This window comes from Parasteatoda tepidariorum, chromosome 9 (genome assembly GCF_043381705.1).
Source record: "Parasteatoda tepidariorum isolate YZ-2023 chromosome 9, CAS_Ptep_4.0, whole genome shotgun sequence".
Taxonomy (NCBI): Eukaryota; Metazoa; Arthropoda; class Arachnida; order Araneae; family Theridiidae; genus Parasteatoda; species Parasteatoda tepidariorum.
In genome coordinates, this window is record NC_092212.1 from 24,691,800 (window position 1) to 24,713,445 (window position 21,646).

Below are 21,646 nucleotides of genomic sequence, written 5' to 3' on the forward strand. Positions count from 1 at the left end.
TTAATGAAATTCGAGTACGATGAGGGAGTGGAAGATATTTTCTATTTTTTAAAAATTCTTTACACCATTTTTACTAAACTCACAAAGAACTATTTCCATAATACTAAAATAGCTATTTTTAAAGAAAAAAAAATTGGTTAGCCGTTTATTTATCGCGTAAATATAGGCAATGCTGTACAATGTAATGAATCACAGTGAGTCGCAGTTTTATTACATTTTCTACACCCTTACTACTACCTACAATCTCGCAACAAAATTATATATTATGCTTAGGAGGTTCCGCCTCCATCTCATTCTGCTCACCAACCGCTGTAATTTTTTCTCATTCATCATAGTTTATTTCTTCATAAATATTTTCCACATAAACACTGAACATTTGAGCTGCAAAAAAATATACGATTATTGTAGCTTTATGTAAGAACATTTCGTTAATATATCATAGCGAACAATTCGAACGAACAATTCGTTAATAATCATAACGAAATAGACCATTACCTAGATTTAAAAAATAATCATCTTCACTTTAAAAAAAAATTAACCTAAGGATTACAGATTGTGAGACATAATAAGAAACAAATGTGACGTAATTTTATTCGTTGACGAGACTTACTTCTTCCTAATCACTTAGCTCACCTCTCGTTCATCATTGTTTATTTCCTTTTAAACGTGAATGTTTCCTACAAAAATCAAAATATACGATTACGAGGGTTGCTATTTATATTTCTGGCAACAGTAAGTGTTGCTAGGCGACCGCAGACGATTTTAATCGAAAGTTTGATATTTTTAAACATAAATTCAGCTGATGATTTACCATTATAGCTTCATTTGTGCTGTTGACAGAAAATTGAAAAGTTCTTCTCTTTCAAAAAATGGAATTGAATCGTGAACATTTTCGTGCCATTATTTTTTGTAACTTCGACGTGGATTGTCAAGACAAGAGTGCTTCGATGAACTTAATTCTTTATTCAGCGATAAAGCATACGAATTCCGGCTTGCACGAACCACAGTGCTGACGTAAAATATCCTCAGTGGTAGATGGATCATGGGTTAGAGTTACCTGGCCGCCAAGCTAACCATGAGAAGTTTTCGAGGTTTTCCTCTCCATATAATGCAAGCGCGGGTTAGTTGCATCAAAATGACCTCCATGAAGGCAAATTTCTCACAGTACTTAATCCGGGAATTCTCTTGTCTTCTGAATTGGGTTCAAAATGACAAGGTTACGGAGTTCAACATTAGTAGGAGAGAGTGGGGTCAATTGTAACATTTTTTACTTAACTATTTTTAACCAACTTTGTTAATTGACAGACGATCATCTGTCAATTAACTTTACTCGAGTAAAGTAGANTGGCGTTAGAGCAACGCAGGACGGTCAATTCTGAATGGTACACGGCCATTTGTTTGCCAGAAATCATTGGAGAAATTCGAAAGAAGTAGAAGAACAGGCGAATCATTCTTCATCATGACAATGCGAGCTCTCACACATCGACTCGAACAAAGGCATTTCTGACGGAGCGAAAGATCGAACTGATGATTCATCCGCCGTACAGCCCTGATTTGGCACCCAATGACTTATTCTTATTCCCACACATCAAAAATAAATTACGTGGACAACGATTTTCGACCCCCGAAGAAGCGGTTGATGCATTCAAAACGCATATGTTTTGGAGTTACCTCAATCGGACTGGGAAAAGTGCTTTGAAAATGGGTTCAAACGCATGCAAAAGTGTATTGATCATCATGGATTAATATTTTGAAAAACAATAAAACCAATTTCGAGGCTACATATTTGTTTTTTCATTATTAGGCCAGAAATATAAATAGCAACCCTCGTATTATAGCTTTATGTAAGAATATTTTTATAATGTGTTAATTGTAACGAAATCGGCAATTACCTAGATTTAAAAAATAATCATCTACACTTTAAAAAAGAATTAACCTAAGGATTACAGATTGTGAGACTGAATAAGAAACAAATGCGACGTAATTTTATTCGTTGACGAGACTTACTTCTTCCTAATCACTTAGCTCACCTCTCGTTCATCATTGTTTATTTCCTTTTAAGCGTGAATGTTTCCTACAAAAATCAAAATATACGATTATTATTGCTTTATGTAAGAATATTTTAATAATGTGTTAATCGTAACGAAATAGACAATTACCTAGTTTTGAAAATTAATGATCTGTATTGGGATACAGGCAAGTGATGTAGTGTGGGTATCTCGATCCTGATTGGTCGTTTAAACGTAACATTTGTTTACGTTAGTAACTGTTCTTTTCCATTCTGTTTCGAGGAAGCCAAGCCAGGCAAATATCTACTCCCTTCTACTCATTCTATATTCTTACACGAATATTTTTTTCACAAGGATTTAAATTCTTTCACTATATATTTCCTACTTAAGGCATGAAACCATGTAGAACATAAACAAACTAATTATGCATCAAAGTTGCCAGGTACACAAAGCAAAAATATTTGACGGTTACAATAAAAAACATACACAAATAATAAATCTAAGTTAAATAAAACGTCGCCAATAGCCCATTGTGCAGCTCTAGAGCGACGTAAATTAACAACAACAACAACAAACTTAAATAAAAGACGTAGATGAGAAAGAATTATGTTTCTACAAATTCGATGTGCGATACGGCGCTGTATTTAAATAACTTCACGTTAATTAACATTCTAACTTATGAGGAGACATTTATCTCAACTTTAACACTCCATTTTGTTTATAAACAATCAGCTGGCGCTGACGTCCTAGGTCACATGCGTGGGTTTCCGTGATCTTCTTCTTGAAATACAAGCATCCAATTGAAAGAAATAATTTTACTCGTTGAAGAGGTAGGGAACGGTATTTATCAAGTTTTATTTTAAATATCTCACTATAAGTTTTTAGTTTTACATCTGGCAACAAAAACTTTCTCACTCTTTTGCCACTGTTGATTGACATCTACTCAAGCATGAACTTTTAAAATAAATAAATAAAGATCTTTTAAGCGAAAAAAAATTTATGTAACGATGGATAGATAGTCAGTACTTAGAGCAAAGAAATATTGAAGCAAAAAAATATAGAGCAAAAAAAAAAAAAAAAAAAAAAAAAAAAAAAAAAAAAAAAAAAAAAAAAAACAATCGCGAAAAAACATTTAAGTTCGTAACATCTTTCGAACAAACTCTCCTCAAAATTATAATATAGAATGGTCCTATTAGCATTCAAACTTAAATTCTGCAGTTTCATCTCAGGAGACAGTAAATCAATGAATATGTTCATTATTATTTTTTTCATTTTTAAATACAAATTTAACCAGTTAATATTTCTCGAACTAATTATCAAATCTGAAATTCCATCGCACTCTCTATATAGTATATATTTTTACACAACTTCGTAATTTCCAGTTTTTAAGTCTTATAGATTTTGAGACGTCACTTCACTTCTCTCACCTCCGAATGAAGTGACTCAGGTTCGAATCCCAGCAATGGCTTTTTGATGCGAACTCCGCACCCGGCTCGCATTAACCCCAGCGCTGAGGATAAATATCATGGGTTTAGAGTCTCATTGCCATCAGGGTAACCGTGGTAGATTTTCGTGGTTTTCTTCTCCATGTAACGCAAATGCGGGTTAGTTCCATCAAAAAGTCCTCCACGGAGGCAAATTTCTCCCTTTACTTGATCCAGGAGTTTCTTTGTCTTCAGAATTAAGTTCAAAATTATAAGCGCTACGGAGTTGAACATGAATAGCCATGAACTAAAAATTGGGTCAGCTGTTCAACGACGGTTATAAAATAAAAATACAAAACCATTTTCAAAAATATTTATTGTTATTATTATGTTATTATTACATAATCAATGTTTAAAACGAAAAGTGAAGAAAAAAGAAGAAAAGAAATCGTGCAAACGTACATTTAGTACTTCGAATTTCAATTTTGTGCTTGCAATTCTATGGGCTGCAGAGTTGCACATTTGGTATTTTTTACTATGAGATTAACAGTTAACAATTTTCGTACTAATAACCTAATACTATTAAATTTTTTTATTTCCGTGTACTTTTTGTATATTTTGCTGTTCTCTCTCATATTTTCAAAATTTTGAGCCTTATAGTTTTTGTCCAGAAAAACGAAATGCAACTTAAAGTTGAGTTCTAAAAATAGAGATGGTGGCTCTTTGATTTTTTTTAAATCTGGCAAGGAAACATCATAGGAATTCATTTTAGATCCGAATACAGACTTTCAAACAGATAATTTGCTCATCGTAAAATTTCTGATACTGATAATTGGATTTATTGCAGAAAAATAATAAACTGCAAAAAAAAATTTTTTATACTAAAAGTTAAAACAATTTTCAACGTAATAAAAGAAAATAAATTTGATTTAATATTTGAAGTATTTGTTATGAGAGTGATAAGCCACCTTTTCCTACTATTTTACGTATTATTAAAAAGTGTTGGCAGAAAAATCCTCTGCTATAACTTCTGGATAGAGATTGCAAAAAATATTTGCCTCTACAAACAGCAGTTTATATACACGCCGTATCTAAATGAAGTAGTTCCTATTTTATTTTTACAAGAATACGTAAATTTATTTATTACAATTATAATAACATAATATTTTGATTATAATTAAAAAAATAAATAAAAGATAAGATAATTGTGTTTGGATATAAGTAATTTCAGATTATAATAAAAACAAAATGCGATTTATTTATCATTTTGATTAACTCGTACCCTTATTATTAGCTTTATTTACAAGAAAGAAACTCAAGTCTGTAAATATAAGTAATGGAGGTTTCAATAATTTATAAGTTTCTCCCAATTTGTGCATAGTTAATTAATGATATAGCATTGAACATCGGAATGTCACAAAAGATAAAACTGGTTCCGCTGAATTCCTTTAAATAATACGGAAACTAAATAAACTTTAAAGGGAAGTTATTTTTAGAGCATTTGAGCTAAAAATAGATAACCTACAATGCAATTAGCGATTTAATATAACCTGCTACACTGTTTTTACACTATTGTTGTCACTCAAGATTATTTATTAGAACCTTGAAAGGTAGTTTGATTAATCTCCCTACAAATAATTGAAAAATAAACAGGTAAAAAAGTAATAAAACATCGAATACATTAAACATATGTTGTTTAAAAGAGTAAATATTCGAATAGTTCTTAAAGAAAAGGTATAAAATGTTGCAAATTTTTTTTCTCCTTTTATTTTATTGTTGAAAGCTTGACCGTTATTATCTTACCCTATTTCCGTGACACTTTGTTTGGATTCGTCTTTTTTTGAACTACCTGTTTGGAGTGCTTTCACTGATTTTAGATGAAGTCATGATTTCGAAAAGCAGAACTGATTTTGATGATATTTTAAAAGAAATCGGTGATTTTGGGAGTTACCAAAAGAAATTAGTGGCATTTTTTCTTATACCATTAGGTATTGTGATTCCTTGGATTACAATGAACATTTTATTCATGGTTTTTACACCAAATCATTGGTGCAGTATGACAGATAACAATTTCAATGATTCTCACCATCAGTCAATAGATTCAAGAAATGCATCCAACTGTTACATAAAATATTTAAATGATACCGAAGCATTGATGCCAGATGAAGTACTGAAAAGTACTCTAAACGTACCTTGCAAAACATGGCATTATGAAAACGTTTATTTTGAAGAAACTGCTTCAAGCAAAGTAAGATTTTTTTTCTCCAAAACTAATTAACTGTAGATAACTAAACTTAAATTAGTGTTATTCTCTAACTAATCAGACTCATAGACAATGACATTTATACCTATCTATTTTCCAAACAAAATATCATCATTATTATTATACTTAGGAAATATTACTTTTTACTTAGTATTATTATCTGGGACAAAAATTTACGCTTGTAATATTAGAACAGCAGTGAAGGAATATTTATATACTCATTACTAACTATAAGTGAGGTTAATATACACATCAATTTTGCCTTCTTCTGGTAAATACGAATTCCTCGACTCCTCAGTGCCTTTGATATTTTCTCATTTTCTTGAGATTTTTCAATGTTGTTTGAATTCTTCCATAAATTGAGATATAACCTCTTAAAGAGATATACTTATACTGGAGATATGCGTTTTTCACCTATATATCAGATATGGATTTTAGCTTATAGCACCGTTTAATTCGGCATGCAATGTTGAGATATACCTGCTTCTGCGTAATTAAAAAATAAATTTAATTCATTGCAAAATTGGAAGGATATTATTGTAGACGAATGTTTAGTTATTTAGGGTTAATTTCGTAAGATAAAAACAATAGTTTTGTAAAATAATTGAGAATTGGAGATGATAATTTAACTTTAACAGGGACTATAATATATGGGAAAACTTTTTAATTTAACTTTTTAATTAATTTTAATTATGGTTAAGGATTAAAGGTTCTTATGGAGATATTTGCAAAGCAATTAATCAGTACTTTCTTCTTGTTCAGTGTGCAAAATAAAAAAACGGACCACCCTGTATAACTTTTGATCTAATGATTAGATCTTCATGTTTTTTAGGACGAAAGGGTGACCTCAAATATGTTAATTAATTAGTACAGACGATATTTTAAATTACGAAATCAGACTCCAAAACGTACCTTCATTGAATAAATATACAATTCTTACGATAGAATTGGATTTCTGACTATGAAAATATAGTGGTTTGGCGCAATCTGGTCTCATTAGTTTGGTCAGGAGAGCGATTAAAAGTTTAGACTCCATAATGTTAATTTTAGATATTGAGTATTTCGCCATACCTCGAGAACTCAGTGCTGACGTGAAATATCCTCAGTGGTAGACGGATCATGGGTTAGAGTTCCCTTGCCGTCAGGCTAACCGTGGAAGGTTCTCGTGGTCTTCCTTTCCATGTAACGCAAATGCGGGTTAGCTCCATCAAAAAAATCTTCCACGAGGGCAAATTTCTCCCAATACTCGATCCAGGAGTTTCCTTGTCTTTTGGATTGGGTTCAAAATTACAAGGCTATGGAGTTGAACATTAGCAGTCGTAAACTCATAAAATTGGGTCGGCTGTTCAACGACGGTTATGAAATAAAATATTTCGAGAACTGTTAGGGTGAATTGAAAAATTTTGCACTCAACTGTAAAATTCGCTTATCCACGGATAAGTCAATGCAAAATATAATTTTTATGAAATATTTATGAATTTTTATTATTTTATTTAATAATAGTCGAAAAAATTTTAAAGTCCAAATTTTTATTTCATTTTAAAAAATGCAATTTAAATGGCTAAATACAAAATTCAAACGAAATTGAATAAACAGCTCCTGAGAAATCGAATTTTGAAAAAGCCATATTTTTAAAATTCGATTTTCCAGGAACTGTACAATCAATTTCACTCAAACTTTATATTTTGCTATTTAAAATTGCATTCTTTGAAACAGATGTTAAATATTGTATTACTTATAATTAAAGAAGTTTTTTTTTTTTTTTTTTAAGTAGAATAATAAAAAATATTAATATTTACTAAAAGTTATAGCTTGTATGAAATAATTTTTCATGAATGAATTTTAAAATTGTGTTCATAAATTTTTTAATTCGATTAAAATGTTGATGAAATACGAAAAAACGGTACGAGATTAACTCTAAGGGGTCGAAGCTTTGAACCGCTCTCTTTATTCAACTGTTGGGATTATATTTCTTTGCCTGCGGCTTTCCCTTATACTTTAAAGGTCAAAATCCGAATCAATGAAAAAAAAAGGTATATTTATTCAGAGAAAGTATGTTTTCGCCTCTGATTTCGTAACATAAAATATCCTCTACACTAATTAATTAGCAAATGTGAGGTCGCGCTCTCAAGCCATTAAGATTGAGTCCTAGAATGTGAAAATCCGATTATTAGATCAAAAATTATAGGGTGGTCCGTTCATTTATCTTTGCTTTGAAGCAAAAAAAAAAAAAAAAAAAAAAAAAAAAAAAAAAAAAAAAAAAAAAAAAAAAAAAAAANAAAAAAAAAAAAAAAAAAAAAAAACATTTTGACACTTTGGAAAATTTGGTCGAATTTTTATTCTGTAAAGTCCATATTTTAAGAGATCTGAAAGAAATTTCTTAAAATATATATAGCAGTTAACTGAAACCGTGGTGGAATAAGCTTGTTTTACCCAAAGAAACGCACTTCTTTGAAACATGCCATCTTTTCTTCAAATTCTGATTTATTCCTCCCAAAATGGGCGGGGGGGGGGACAGAAAAGAAAAAGCTTTGAAAAACTTGATTTTATAGTTTAAATGCTTTAACGATTTCAAAAAATTGTTACTCTAATGTTACTTTAATGTGTCACGTTTGTCTTCGTATCTGTTGAATGATAGGTAAAAATACAATAATTTTTTTACGAAAAGTTAAGCACTTAACCCGAGGATAAATACGTAACATAATGGGGGAATTTAGGTGAATTAAATAATTTTATAAATTTGATAATGATGAAAAAAAAAAATTTAATCACGAGGAACAAAAATTTTTATATATCAAGAATTTTTTAAGAACGTTTTTTAAAAATTTTCGTTTTGCTTTAAAATGAATATAAAAAATTAATTATACAATAGAATAGTATTGAAATTATTCCCCATTTTGAGATTAAATCGCCAAATTTTATTTTATTTTATAACTGTCGTAGAACAGCCGACCCAATTTTGAGTTTACGGCTACCAATGTTCAACGCCGTTGCCTTGTAATTTTGAACCCAGTCTAGAAGACAAGAGAATTCCAGGATCAAGCATTGGGAGAAACTTCGCCTTAGTGGAGGACTTTTTCATGGAACTAATCCGCCTTTGCGTTATATGGAGAGGAAAACCACCCATGGTTAGTCTGACGGCAAAGGGGCTCTAACCCCATGATCCGTCTAACACTGAGGATAGATTTACGTCAGCACTGTAGTCGGTGTCAGCCGAGTGCGAAAATCGTATCCACCAGTCATCGCTGAGATTCGATCCCGTCACCTCAATGGGAGGTAAACGCTCTATCCCCTGAGCCTCCAAATCACCAAATTTTATAATCTTCGTTGAACAGCCGACCCAATTTAGAGTTTACGACAACTAATGTTCAACTCCATAGCCTTATAATTTCGAATTCAATCCAGAAGGCAAGGGAACTTCTGGATCAAATATTGGGAGAAATTTGCCTTCGTGGAGGAGTTTTTGATAGAACTAACCAGCATTTGAGTTACATGGAGAGGAAAACCACGAAACCGGAATTCGTATCGACCAGCTTAACTGGATGCGGAATTCGTTTTGACCAGTCATCGCTGGGATTCAAACCCGGTTCACCTCATTGGAATGCGAACGCTCTATCCCCTGAGCCATCATGGCTCAAATCGTCAAATTTTATAATTTTATAACCGTCGTTGAACAGCCGACCCAATTTTGGGTTTACGACTACTAATGTTCAACTCCGTAGCCTTTTAATTTTAAACCTATCCAGAAGACAAGGAAACTCCTGGATCAGTAAACCAAGAGATATGATTTGTTATGGGAGCATGGAGGATTTTGGGACTCGACAGATTTAACGTGCATCAGTCACCGTTTACTACACGGGGAGTCTTCGGCCGGCGGGGATCGAACCCACAAACTCTTGGACATGGGCCCAATGCCCTACCAACTATGCTGTAGTACTTCACATTATACTATTAGTTGATATATAAATGAAAAAGTTTATTCTTTCATTAATCATTTATGCCAAAACTAAGAAGCGTTCATATTTTTAAGAATCTTGTTGATTGAAAACTGGTAGGTAGTCATGTTTTTTAATTTATTATTTTTCCCTTTCTTTAAATCATAGATTTTAGTTTTCGAATATATTTCTAACTGTATATCTACCCACTTTCACTCTTTCCAAGAATGGATTTTTCAAGTGGTTGCAAAACGTTTACCGAAAAACAATCTAAATTAAAAGTATATTTTTGTCTTAGTTTTTAACTGGGCTGGAATTCGCTACCGTGAAAGACATAGGCTGAAGTTGAGTACAGAATACTTGTCCGCGAAGCGAGCCCGTGGTCAGCTTAGATAAAGGCAGTATTAATGGTCAGCATGTGAAAAATATAGAAGGACTTCTAGCTATATTAGGAGTCAAAGTATTGATGAGATAAATTTGAGAGAGATTATTCTTGGCATTTAATTCATCATCACTTATGGCCTTTTTCCATTGGCAAATTAGTTACTCAATAATGCTTTTATATATTTGTTGTAATCATTCATATATAGTGGTGGTCAAACTCATTTTTAATTGCTATTATAGATAATTCAAAAAATTTTGCAGAATAATTTGAGTTTCGCCACCACTTTAAATATGAAATAAAATCATGTTGGAAGAAACCATAAAAGTTGACAACTATGCTACCGATCAAGTTTGTATATACTCCAAATCATGTTTATATTCCTGTAAGTGTTACCACAATGTCACAAAAACAAAATGTTTTATTCACTGCATAATTTTCATGATGAATGGGGTAAAGCCGCTGCGCGGCCTAGGTACCCAATTTTTTTTAATAAAAGAAAAAAGACAACTATGCTAAAATTTTCCTTAGTAATCTAGCAATAGATTTATGTAAATATTTTTTCCTCTCTATAGTGTCATTACTATTATATCAGACAGGTTCTGATTCACGAACGTAGATAAGGTAATATTTCAAAAGATGGAGCTATTTAAATTTTTACTACAATAAAGTTCTAATCAATTCGTAATCAGCTGTTTTGATATTTTGAATTAAATACCAATAAAATATAAAAGAAAACCATGTATAAATTTTAAATGTTTATTACGTGTGTAATTAATTAATGCCTTACAATTTAAATTGCCTCACTTAGGGAGAGGATAATGGGATGTTTAAACTTTCGTAGATAGAAATAAATCATGAAATATAATTAAATGAAATAGATCATTGGTACCACGTCCAAAAGGTCGTGAGTTCGATGGCCGCCTGCAGAAGACTACCCGTGCAGTAAATGGTGACTGATGCACGTTAAATCTGTCGGGTCACAAAGTCCTCCGTGTTCCTATAACAAATCAATACCTCTGGGCGTATTGAATTTGAAATTGATCCCCTATAAACGGGTCCGCCCCATAAACGGACTAAAACGTGTGTGTGTATCTGAAGTCATGTTCTTGGCCACTGAAAAACATGATACGCATTTTCTGCCTTATATACGCTTGGTTTCACCAAGCAGGCATGTTGGATTGGCAAGTGACATTGATAACAACAACAACAAATAAATGAAATAAAGATAAATATTGGAAAGGCACCCATAAAAAAATAAATTATCATTATTAAACATATTTTGTGAAAAATGAGAGAAGTTAGTATTGGCGATCTTTTTTTATTCGAATTATGTAACTTAAAATAACAATGAAATAAGTTTCATTTTTTTCTCTTTTTTTCAATGCATACCTGATTGACACTCGTCGTTTAGGTATTAGTAGGGCAGATTATTTGGCTACTATTTCAGGGGCAGCATATATTAGGTGGGCCAACTTTGCTCCCTTAGTAAAGACAGATAGTACAAGAGAATAAATCAACATCCATGCCTTGTTCGGGATTCGAGCGCAGGACATTCCTGATGTAAGATATGGTCTCAATCACTACACAGTCCGGGCATCAAATTCCGATTGTTTTTCACACATTAGCGCACGATATTCAATATTGAAGTCCCTTAAAAAAATCTCCCATTATAAAAGTAATTGTGTATATACGAGTACATTTAAGCTAGGTGAATATTGACTTCTTTAAATTAAAAAAGAAAAATGTGCGCATAGTTCCTTACATGTAAAAATTTTTTTGTACAAACTATTTTATGATGAATACAAATGATTTGTTAACCAAGACAAATTTCAATAATGAAATAATGTTAATGTCACTAACTACCTTTTTAAATAAAAATACCACCTGTTCTGAAAGGATGACTAGGCAACAACGAGTCAGTAAAAATCTGGAAAAAGAACTTTCCTTCAACAATAAATGCAAAAGCCCTATTTCTTTTTTGCATTGATGGATCATTTCATTTATTGATAACCATTGAAAGTGATAGATGAAAGGAATGATGATATGTGTGTAGATCATGTAATTCTTTATTATATACCACTTATTCCTTAAAAAGTAATAAAGACATATTTACAGTTCCGAATTCAAATCTAAATATTAATTATCTATCTTGGTAATAGAATTAAATTGATAATTTGGAGCTTTTCATTTTATATTAAAAAAGCATATCATGAAATAAATAAACTATCAGTTTTTGTGTTTTTTAATCATTTAAAATTTGTGGGATGGGGGAGCAATGATTAATTCTTGTCTTTGAAAGTGTATTTCTTCCAAGACGAAAAAAAAATAATAATCAAGTTTTGTTTTTAAATTCGGGTGAATTTAAAAGAAAATAATTATTTCGAGAATAGAATGTTATGTTAACACGCTGCTTGCGGGCAACTTTTCCTTTGACTTGATATGTTGTTTTGCGAAGTACCTGCCGGCGAAGAGGTCATGTGACTTCTTCATCTGTCTATATTACCCTTGGGTGACTAAAACTTTTGGCATTAGGCAACTTTTGTTTGCTTGCTTGCGTTATTTAGAAAAACTGGGCACCTGGGCCGCCATCATGAAAATAAAAACATTGAGTTTAACAACATTGGGGCAGCTATAAATAGGCAACTTTTCCAAAAAATGTATTACCGGTGTTGGAGATTAAAATTTTAAACAAGTGGTAGGGAAGATTTCATAAAAGTTGGAGTAAAGTCGTCTCTATAGCAACAACCTTAATAAAAAATTTAAAAAAATTACGACGAGCGATTGTAGTACTGAGTGCATATTTACTGAATCAATATATGTTCGTGATATTTAAGAATGGATAATTTCTTCGAAAAACAGAGGATAATTGAAAGAGTTTTGCTACCACTTTTTAAATTTTCGTATGGATTACACAAATTTCTAAAACGTTGTTTTACGTAACCCTTTTGCAATGCGTTTAGGCAAAATCCACTTGAACAGAAACAGTCAGAAAAAAAAGTAATGAAATACTTTATTTTCTTAATTTTTATTTAAGGAAGGAAAAACATGCTACCACTTTTATTTATTTCATGAATCTGTGCACAAATTTACTTCATAATGCGGATTTATTAGTTTACGCAATGAATAACTTGAAAAAAATCTTCTCCTTTTGATTTATATCTTAACTCGTTCACGCCGGGTGTTGTGCCTGAAAGCGGGACGGAAAAGAGAAAATACTGGTAGAAGAACTATTTCAATATTAGATAATATTCGGGAGGAGTTAATCTATTCTCAACAATAGCAATTCACTGTAAGGAAATTTATCACGGCGAAGAAGCAACTCTATATAACAATTGCATCCGTTAAAAACAATTGGTAGTTATGGATTTTTATTATTCCCGGAAAAAAACTAAAAAATGAAATTTATTTGTTACTAGTTTTTACTCCGGTGCCCCGCCCGATGAGACAATCTAGCGTCACCCACAGGTGGGTCACCCCGGCTTGAACGTGTTAATGTAGGGGTCACGTTTTACTTCTCTAAACGTAAAGATAATTTACGCAAGAAATTATTTAAAGGCAGCCCGATTCCCGAGTGATATTTTACATAAATCTGTTCCTACCTATGCCAAAAATTGGAGACATCCCATTTTTATGTTAAATGTTCATTTATCTTTACTAGTCCCCTAATTGTCAGAATTTAATGAAATTTGGTTTCGTGGGCTATTTTAGCATGCTAAATCGAATGCAATAAAAAAATGATAAAAAAAAGTGCGTTTTTTCGTCAAAATAAGCATAAATTAAGGTTACAGTTTATTGTTATAAATAATATTATTTAAGAGATTTCTTTCAGATATTGCCGTAAAACTTCACAAAATGAAAATCTGAGCAACCGTTTAAAAGTTATAAGCGCCGTGATCCGTTTTTATTATTTTTATTCATTTAGTTTTTGGCAACTGTGCATATTAGTAATAACTTTCTTCTCTCATGTGTTTGTTTTAGTGGAACATGGTTTGTGATAGAGCTTATTTGGCTAGTTTGGTGTTGACGCTATCTTATGCAGGAAGTACAATAGGAACACCCATCTATGGCACTTTATCTGATAAGTATGATTACATTTATGTATAAGGATAAAAGTACCCAACCAGTGAATAATCAGAAGGTGACCCTTTGCATTTAAACCAAAAAATAGCTAAAAACTAGCTTTTAAATAATTCATATTGGATAAGTATCTTTACGTAGTAAAGGAAAGGCTTATCCTTTAATATTTCAGTTTTTTTAATGCTAGAATAAATGCAAATGTAATTCCAAAGGATTTATAATAAAGAGCAGTATGATTCTAAGCAATAATAAAAACAATTCACTCTTCTTTAAACAAAATTCAAAGTTCCTATATTTTAAGTTTATTGAAAAAGATAAAGATTTTAAAATTTCAAATTTTAATTAATTCGAAAATTAATTATTATTAATTCGAAAATTAGTTATTAAATACTCGCTTCGCTCACCAGGTCCAATGATTTGAGTATCGAACCATTAACTGATTTCACATCGAAATTATTAAAAAAAAAAAATTCAATTAAAAGACTTATTTTATTGTCTTGACATAGATTTGGTTTTACATATTAAGTTTCCAATTCTATTCAGATCAAATTTAAACCTTAGCATTTTATTCGGCTACCATTGCACTTCATTTACAATTTTAGTTTTATAATTCTTATTTAACTTTCGTCTCTTATAAAAATTTGTTACTGTTTCGTCGTTTAGCATTTTTGAGAAAGAAGCGCCAACAAATATCAAGAAAAGGCTGTGCTCTACCATTAAAGTTATTACTTATTTTATTTTATAACCGTCGTTGAACAGCCGACCCAATTTTGGGTATACAACTGCTTATGTTCAACTCCGTAGCCTTGTAATTTTGAATCCAATACGAAAGACAAGGTAACTCCTGGATCAAGTATTGGGAGAAATTTGCCTTCGGGGAGGACTTTTTGTTGGAACTAACCTGGGTTCGCGAAACATTAAGAGGAAAACACGAAAATCTCTCAGGGTTAGCCTGATGACAAGGGGACTCTAACCAGCACCTCCTACATCAAGAAGCCTCCACTAGGTCCTTTATAAGTAGTCCGCGCAGATTGTCTAAAAAGTGAACCAGTTGTGCGCATGAACCCAAAACCTTTTATAAAAGTAATTGAAAGAAATTCAACATATATATTTGAGAATTGAATCTGTAGTGGTTGACAAGTGAATAAGGCAAACCAATAATATTCAGAAATAAAATAAATTTTTAGTCATATATTTGCTACCACTTTCTTATTTTAACTAGATTTTGCATTAAGTGACTCGTTCGGAAAGTGGAAATCCTTCACAGTGGTCTAATCGGACTACCTATAAAAAACCGTGTGGAGGCTTTCAGTTATAGGAGGCGTTGCTCTAACCAATGATCCGTCTATCGCTGTGTATATTTTTACGTCAGCATTGTGGTTGGTGCAAGCAGGGTGCGGAATTCGTACCGACGAGCCATCGCTAGGATTTGAACCCGGATCACATCATTGGAAGGCGAACGCTCTATTCCTTGAGCCACCACAACTCTAAGTTATTACTTATTAAGATATTTTAATTTGTGACACAGGGGAACAAATTTTTTTGCTTGTTTTGTTTTTTCTGTTGCATGCGATATTTTAACAGATCTTGGACACCTTCGCATTGCTGATTTAATTCTGGAGTCGGTTTCTCTATGTAAGCTACTTTTTTTTTTTGCAATTCAATATTATAGTGCAGACGAATATTTTTTAACATTTACTCGAGTGATTAATAACTGTCTCTACTTCTTTGGCACGTAGGACATTGTAGGAAGAAAGCTATAATATAAAACATTTAAGTTTAGGATCCGATATGTTAAGGTCATTTTTTTTAAACTTAAGTGTTATTTTCAAAGGAGCAGACAAGTGTATATGTATGTATAGACTATATGTGTGTTTTTGAATATGCTGGAGTTACCCAGTAAGGATTTTCCGCAGCATATTTCAAAATTGCTTCTCTGGGATCTAATATGTCATCTATCTTTTTCTTTAAACCAAGATTTCTTACAATAAATGAAGATAATGTGTTTCCCGCTGGCGCAATACGCCCACCTTGGCCAGGACCAGTCACCGGAAGATCAGGTCTCTGGTCTATCTGTCTCTGATCTATGCTCTTTATAAATTTGTACTTTCAGACAAAAATTAAACGAAATTTAAAAATGCCATTTTACAAAATTCATAGCTTTCGGAACAAAACTAATTTTAGATCTGAAATCCTCTAACTCGAATTAAGTAAGATCAAATACTTGTATAAATGCAACAAAAAAAATTGTTCCCCAGTATAATTTAAAAGTCCAAATGCTTTTTATAAAAAATAGGAATTTCGTTTACGTAGTTTAGTCATAGATGAAAGCGAGACCGAAAAGAGGAAACCATTTCTGTTTAACTAGTTCTCGGGAGGAGTAAATTTATTCTCTTTTTTAAACTATTTAACAATATCACGTTTCGTGAAGAAAAAAAGCAGTTTTATATATATGTTATAATTGTAAAAAAAATCTCGGTAGTTACAGACAATTAGTTTTTCTCGAAAAAAATTCTTGATTGAAATGTCTTTACCAGTTTTTGCTCTTTTCCGTTTTGGTATACACCGACTTTCAGCCCTGAGTTTAATAGGAAGAAGAAAAAAAAAAAAGATATCTGATTCATTTAATTTTCCCAGAAACTTCGTTAGCGTTAAAAATCAAGAACATAGTATAAATTTATTCAATTATTCATATCAATTATTCCTTTGCAAAGCCAACTATGCCAAGGAGAGACTTAATTATTGGTGTTCGTTCCTTTACATTGACCAGTCCTTATAATTAAGTTATCGCGGATTGTTAGAATGAAACTGATAAATTATATTTAAATAAATTTATTAGTCATCGTAAGGTTTAAAAATTGTAACAAATTAAAATATTTTAAGAAATTATCTAATTTTTATTTTTAAATTTTCTATTAACTGTAAAAACAAAGTTAATTGCAAAATCCACAGAAACATTAATATACGATTGCTCCATCTTCTTGTTTTGTTTTGACACTGTAATTTAACTGCAATTGATAACTTTGTTATACATAGCTGACAAGTTGTACAGCTCTTGAGAACTAATAAACATTAGCGTTTTGGCTTATTAAGTCTTGAAGTTAAAAGTTCGAAACAAAATTTTTTTTAAGCAACCACGACGAGTCAATAATTTAAAATAAAATATGCAGATAAAATCTATTTGTTGGCTAAATATGCTTATAGATGTCTTAATAGTTTTGTTTTTAGAAAGTTCTTCCAAAATCAAGTGTCATTTTACTATCACTTTGTGAAATCTTTTTCAGTGACAGTACAAGTTTGCAGGTATTGTTTATAGGTATAGCATACAATTGCAGTCTATTGTGCTCAATTATGACCTATAAATCTTTGCCATGTAGAAGGACAGATAGCAAAATATAGAGAAGGACAGCACGGAAATAAATCCAAGTTAACACGTTGAATTCCATGGGGGTCACCGGTGACCGGCACTGAGTTTGTTAGCAGCTCCACTAGGGTCACCGGTGAACGGTAAAGCCAAGATTATTAGAAACACACAATTCGAGTAAATTTTTAATCGTTACTGAAATTGTTTGAAGATATTGATGCAATATGGAACACACAGAAATAGTTTTATTTATATACACAGAGATGCTCCGGACAGCGAATAAATATTTTTAAGTGGTAGTTTATTAATTGTGATTCTTGATTTAATAAATTCAATTTAGTAGATTTTTATCCACCACTATTTCTAAATAATTCGTAGGCTTAGAGAATTCACCACTTTTTTTCTGATATGTTATGCAAACCTCTCATACACTAGCAAAATCAGTCTAATATTTGCATATTTATTTTGTTGTTATTTACCGTGTGGCCAGACGGGCAAGCCACGTGTTACTTTACGCTCCGCACAGAATTTGGCCGGAGAAACAGCTTGGTTAAGGAGGACCCGCAATTGATAAGAAAAAGTTGTTTAAATGAGTAGTGTTCATTAGTTACAAACTCAGTTTTCTAATGTAGTTAAACCATCAAGCTGCTATCATTATTATTTATTTTATCTTATGAAGTGTGTTCTACAAGTGAAATATTTTTATATCAGCAACAATAATAATAATATGGAAGTACCAAGTTCTTAAAATAACTAGATACTTTTAAGCACGAAGTACAAAATATCAGATACATTAATACAAACACAGGATGCAACGGGTGGCTAAAAGTGTAAGAAGTGGTAGAAACTTAATTCATTTAATCTTATTATTCAATCGAAACAACTACCATGAATTACATTGGAAATTATTTTTATTTAATGAACTTTCGAAAACAAAACGAAAACATTCTTGGCAATTACTTTTATTAATAAACTGAAAGAAATATGTCAGGAAAATTTGCTAATTTTAATAGCTTTTCACCCTTTTGCGCCGACTGTCACAAATACGTGCCAGCGTAAAACCTTATCAACCAGGGTAAAAAGATAAAACTGGTAATCAAAGTAATTCTTTAGCAGTTTATTTGTGGGAGGAGTTATAAATGTTTGATTTATTTAATTCACCATTTCTTTGTTCAAAATAAAACTATTTAGTTATACTTTGAATTAACATTGATTATATATATGATTAAACTAACAATAATTAAAGTAAAAGCAAAGTAAGTCTGTCAAAATAGAAACGACTACATTTAAGTTACCGTTTATTTTATTTAATTACGTCCTGATCCTAATTTTGTACGAATGCTTTTCTGAATCATCCGTCCCCAAGGGGTTAATAGATGTTTGCTCTGTATTTGTCACCACATGGTTTTTGTTACCTGCGGCAGTTCAGCACCTTTCATCTCTAATATACTCTGGTGATCTGCGATTTTAAAAGTAAAGTGGTAACTGAAACGTAAAGTTTAACAGGGGATTGATGTTTTGAAGCATAGCTGCTAACTTTTACTCATTTTGCGAAAGAATTTAATTATATATTTTAAGTGGTAATAAAATTTATGATTTCCATTAATTTCTTACATTTATAAATTTAATTAAATTTTTTTTTTGACTAGCACCGCATACAAATAAAATTAAGCCTAGATATAAATGTAAGATCAATCCCTGTGGTAAAGACACGCACTCTTGTACCAAAGCACCCTGGGGTACATCAATCGTCATGGGAGCTGCTTTTTAAGCTTGCTGCAATTAAGCGTGCAATCAATTGTTTAGTCTTTGCGCACTATTAATATATTTATTTCTTATTTCAGAATTGGTCGGAGGCCAGTATTTTTCTTACTCGTAATTCTGTCGACTATTACGGGCGTCGCATCAGTTTTTGTACCTGATTTAACCACCTTTATTGTTTTAAGAGCCATCAATGGGAGTTTAATGCCCAGCATTTATCAGCTACCATACATCATAGGTGAGTAGATTTTACGTATTTCAGAGTAAAAATTGAGGTATATTCCACTAATATTAGCAAATAAATAAAATAAAATGCAATGAATAAATAAATAAAAAATTAATAAAAGAATGACTTTTGAAAAATTTAACATCCAAGATATTTTTTGGAAAAAGTTTTTTTATGTTATTATAAAGGATACCAGAGAAGTCCCTTAATCTCCTCTGTACGGTTCCCCCTTTTATGAGAGAAAAGGGGGTGAATTGTGGAGGAGAATTGAGTTTCTCCCTGAATTAAATTATACCTGATAACTCCCCAATCTCCTGTATGCTTCCTTCTTTTATGAGAAAAAGGGGAGTGATTTGAGGAAGATAATAGAATTTCTCCCAGAATTAAATGATACCCATACCTGCCAACTCTTCCGGAAGATTTTATTTTCATATTTAAAGTGGTAGTAAATATATACTACTTTTTCTTTTATAATTTTAATTTTTAAATGATTTTGATCACCACTATTATTACACAAAATTAAGCACATATATCAATATGCGTTACTATCATGGTTGTCAACTTAAGTTTTCTCAAATACAACGTATTTGTTTGCTTAAAATTGAAGTTTTAATTCCATTTTAATACCACTGGGAAGAATGATAATGGAAGGGATTAAAAGTTGGCAGGTATGCCACTGGGAAAAATTATAATGGAAAGGACTGAAAGTTGGCAGGTATGGATACCTGATAACTCATCACCTCCTACATCAAGAAGCCTCCACACGGTCTTTTATAAGTAGTCCGCGCAGACTGTTTAAAAAGTGAACCAGTTGTGCGCATGAACCCAAAACTTTTTATGAAAGCATACCTGCCAACTTTTAATCCCTTCCATTATCATTTTTCCCAGTGGTATTAAAATGGAATTAAAACTTCAATTTTAAGCAAACAAATACGTTGTATATGAGCAAGCTTTGACAACCATGATAGTAACGCATATTAATATATGTGCTTAATTTTTGTAAGAATAGTGGTGATCAATATAATTTAAAAATTAAGATTATAAAAGAAAAAAATAGTATATAATTACTACCACTTTAAATATGAAAATAAAATCTTCCGGAAAATCCGAAAGAGTTGGCAGGTATGTGAAAGTCTAGTCCTAGTGTTTAGATTTTACTGGGCACCTGGGCCGCGAAGGAATTTTTGAACATCAATTTTATTTGGAATTTTTGAACAGTTTTGGTTGAGCAATGAGGTAAGCAGGCAATGGAGTTGCTTAATCGCTCATCAATTTAAAAAAAAAAACTGACTGAACATGAAGAGTTTACAAGACAGAATCCTTTGCAATATTATCGGTATGTGAAAGTATATGTGAGAAATTTATCTTATATATTTGAGAATTGAATTTGTAGTGGTTAACAAGTGAATAAGGCAAACCAATAATATTCATAAATAAAATAAATATTTAGTCATATATTTGCTACCACTTTCTTATTTTAACTAGATTCTGTATTAAATGACTCGTTCAGTATGTGGATGCCCTTCATAGTGGTCTGATCGGACTACCTATAAAAAAACCGTGTGGAGGCTTTCAGTTATAGGAGGCGTTGGATAACTCCCCAACTCTCCTGTACGCTTCCTTCTTTTATGAGAGAAAGGGGTGTGATTTGAGAAAGAGAATTGAATTTCTCCCAGACTTCAAATATATGTACCTGAAAACTCCCAACTCTTCTGTACGCTTCCCTCTATTTTAAGAGGAAGATAATTGAATTTCTCCCTGAATTAAATGATACCTGATAATTCACCAACACTCATTTGTGCACTTATACTGTCAATAAAGTGTCTCTACCGCAAACAGTTTCTCACTTGACAGTTGCGAAGAAATTCAATTCTAACCCTCAAATGACCTCAATAAAAGGGTAAAGCGTATAGAGGAGAGTTTTCAGAAATCATTTATAATAACATTACAAAGCTTTCTAGGAAAGAAACCTTGGGAATTAATTTTTCCGAAGAAAAAACTCTTAATTTTACTGGACTAGTAAGAGAAAATCTTATTTTATCGTAATGTTCGACTTCATGTTTTAATTTTATTTAATAATGAAGTTATTTTAATTAATTTTTTTTTATTTACTTCAATAATTATTAAAATGAGACTATTGAAGCAATTAAATATTTATTTACGTCAATAGAATCATTTTCACCCTCTCGAAACTCAGATCGA

At 31.6% G+C, this 21,646-nt stretch overlaps 1 protein-coding gene across 1 annotated transcript in view; it reads left to right on the plus strand.

Moving 5' to 3' along the window:
* The first annotated feature begins 5,013 nt into the window (after positions 1 to 5,013).
* LOC107445047 (organic cation transporter 1-like) overlaps positions 5,014 to 21,646 on the plus strand; it is a 57,858-nt gene continuing 41,225 nt past the window's right edge. The window contains exons 1-3 of the mRNA XM_016059358.3: positions 5,014 to 5,681; positions 13,995 to 14,098; positions 19,302 to 19,456. Coding sequence (XP_015914844.2) covers positions 5,319 to 5,681; positions 13,995 to 14,098; positions 19,302 to 19,456 — 622 coding nt within the window. The 5' untranslated portion in view covers positions 5,014 to 5,318. The remainder of the gene's footprint in view (positions 5,682 to 13,994; positions 14,099 to 19,301; positions 19,457 to 21,646) is intronic.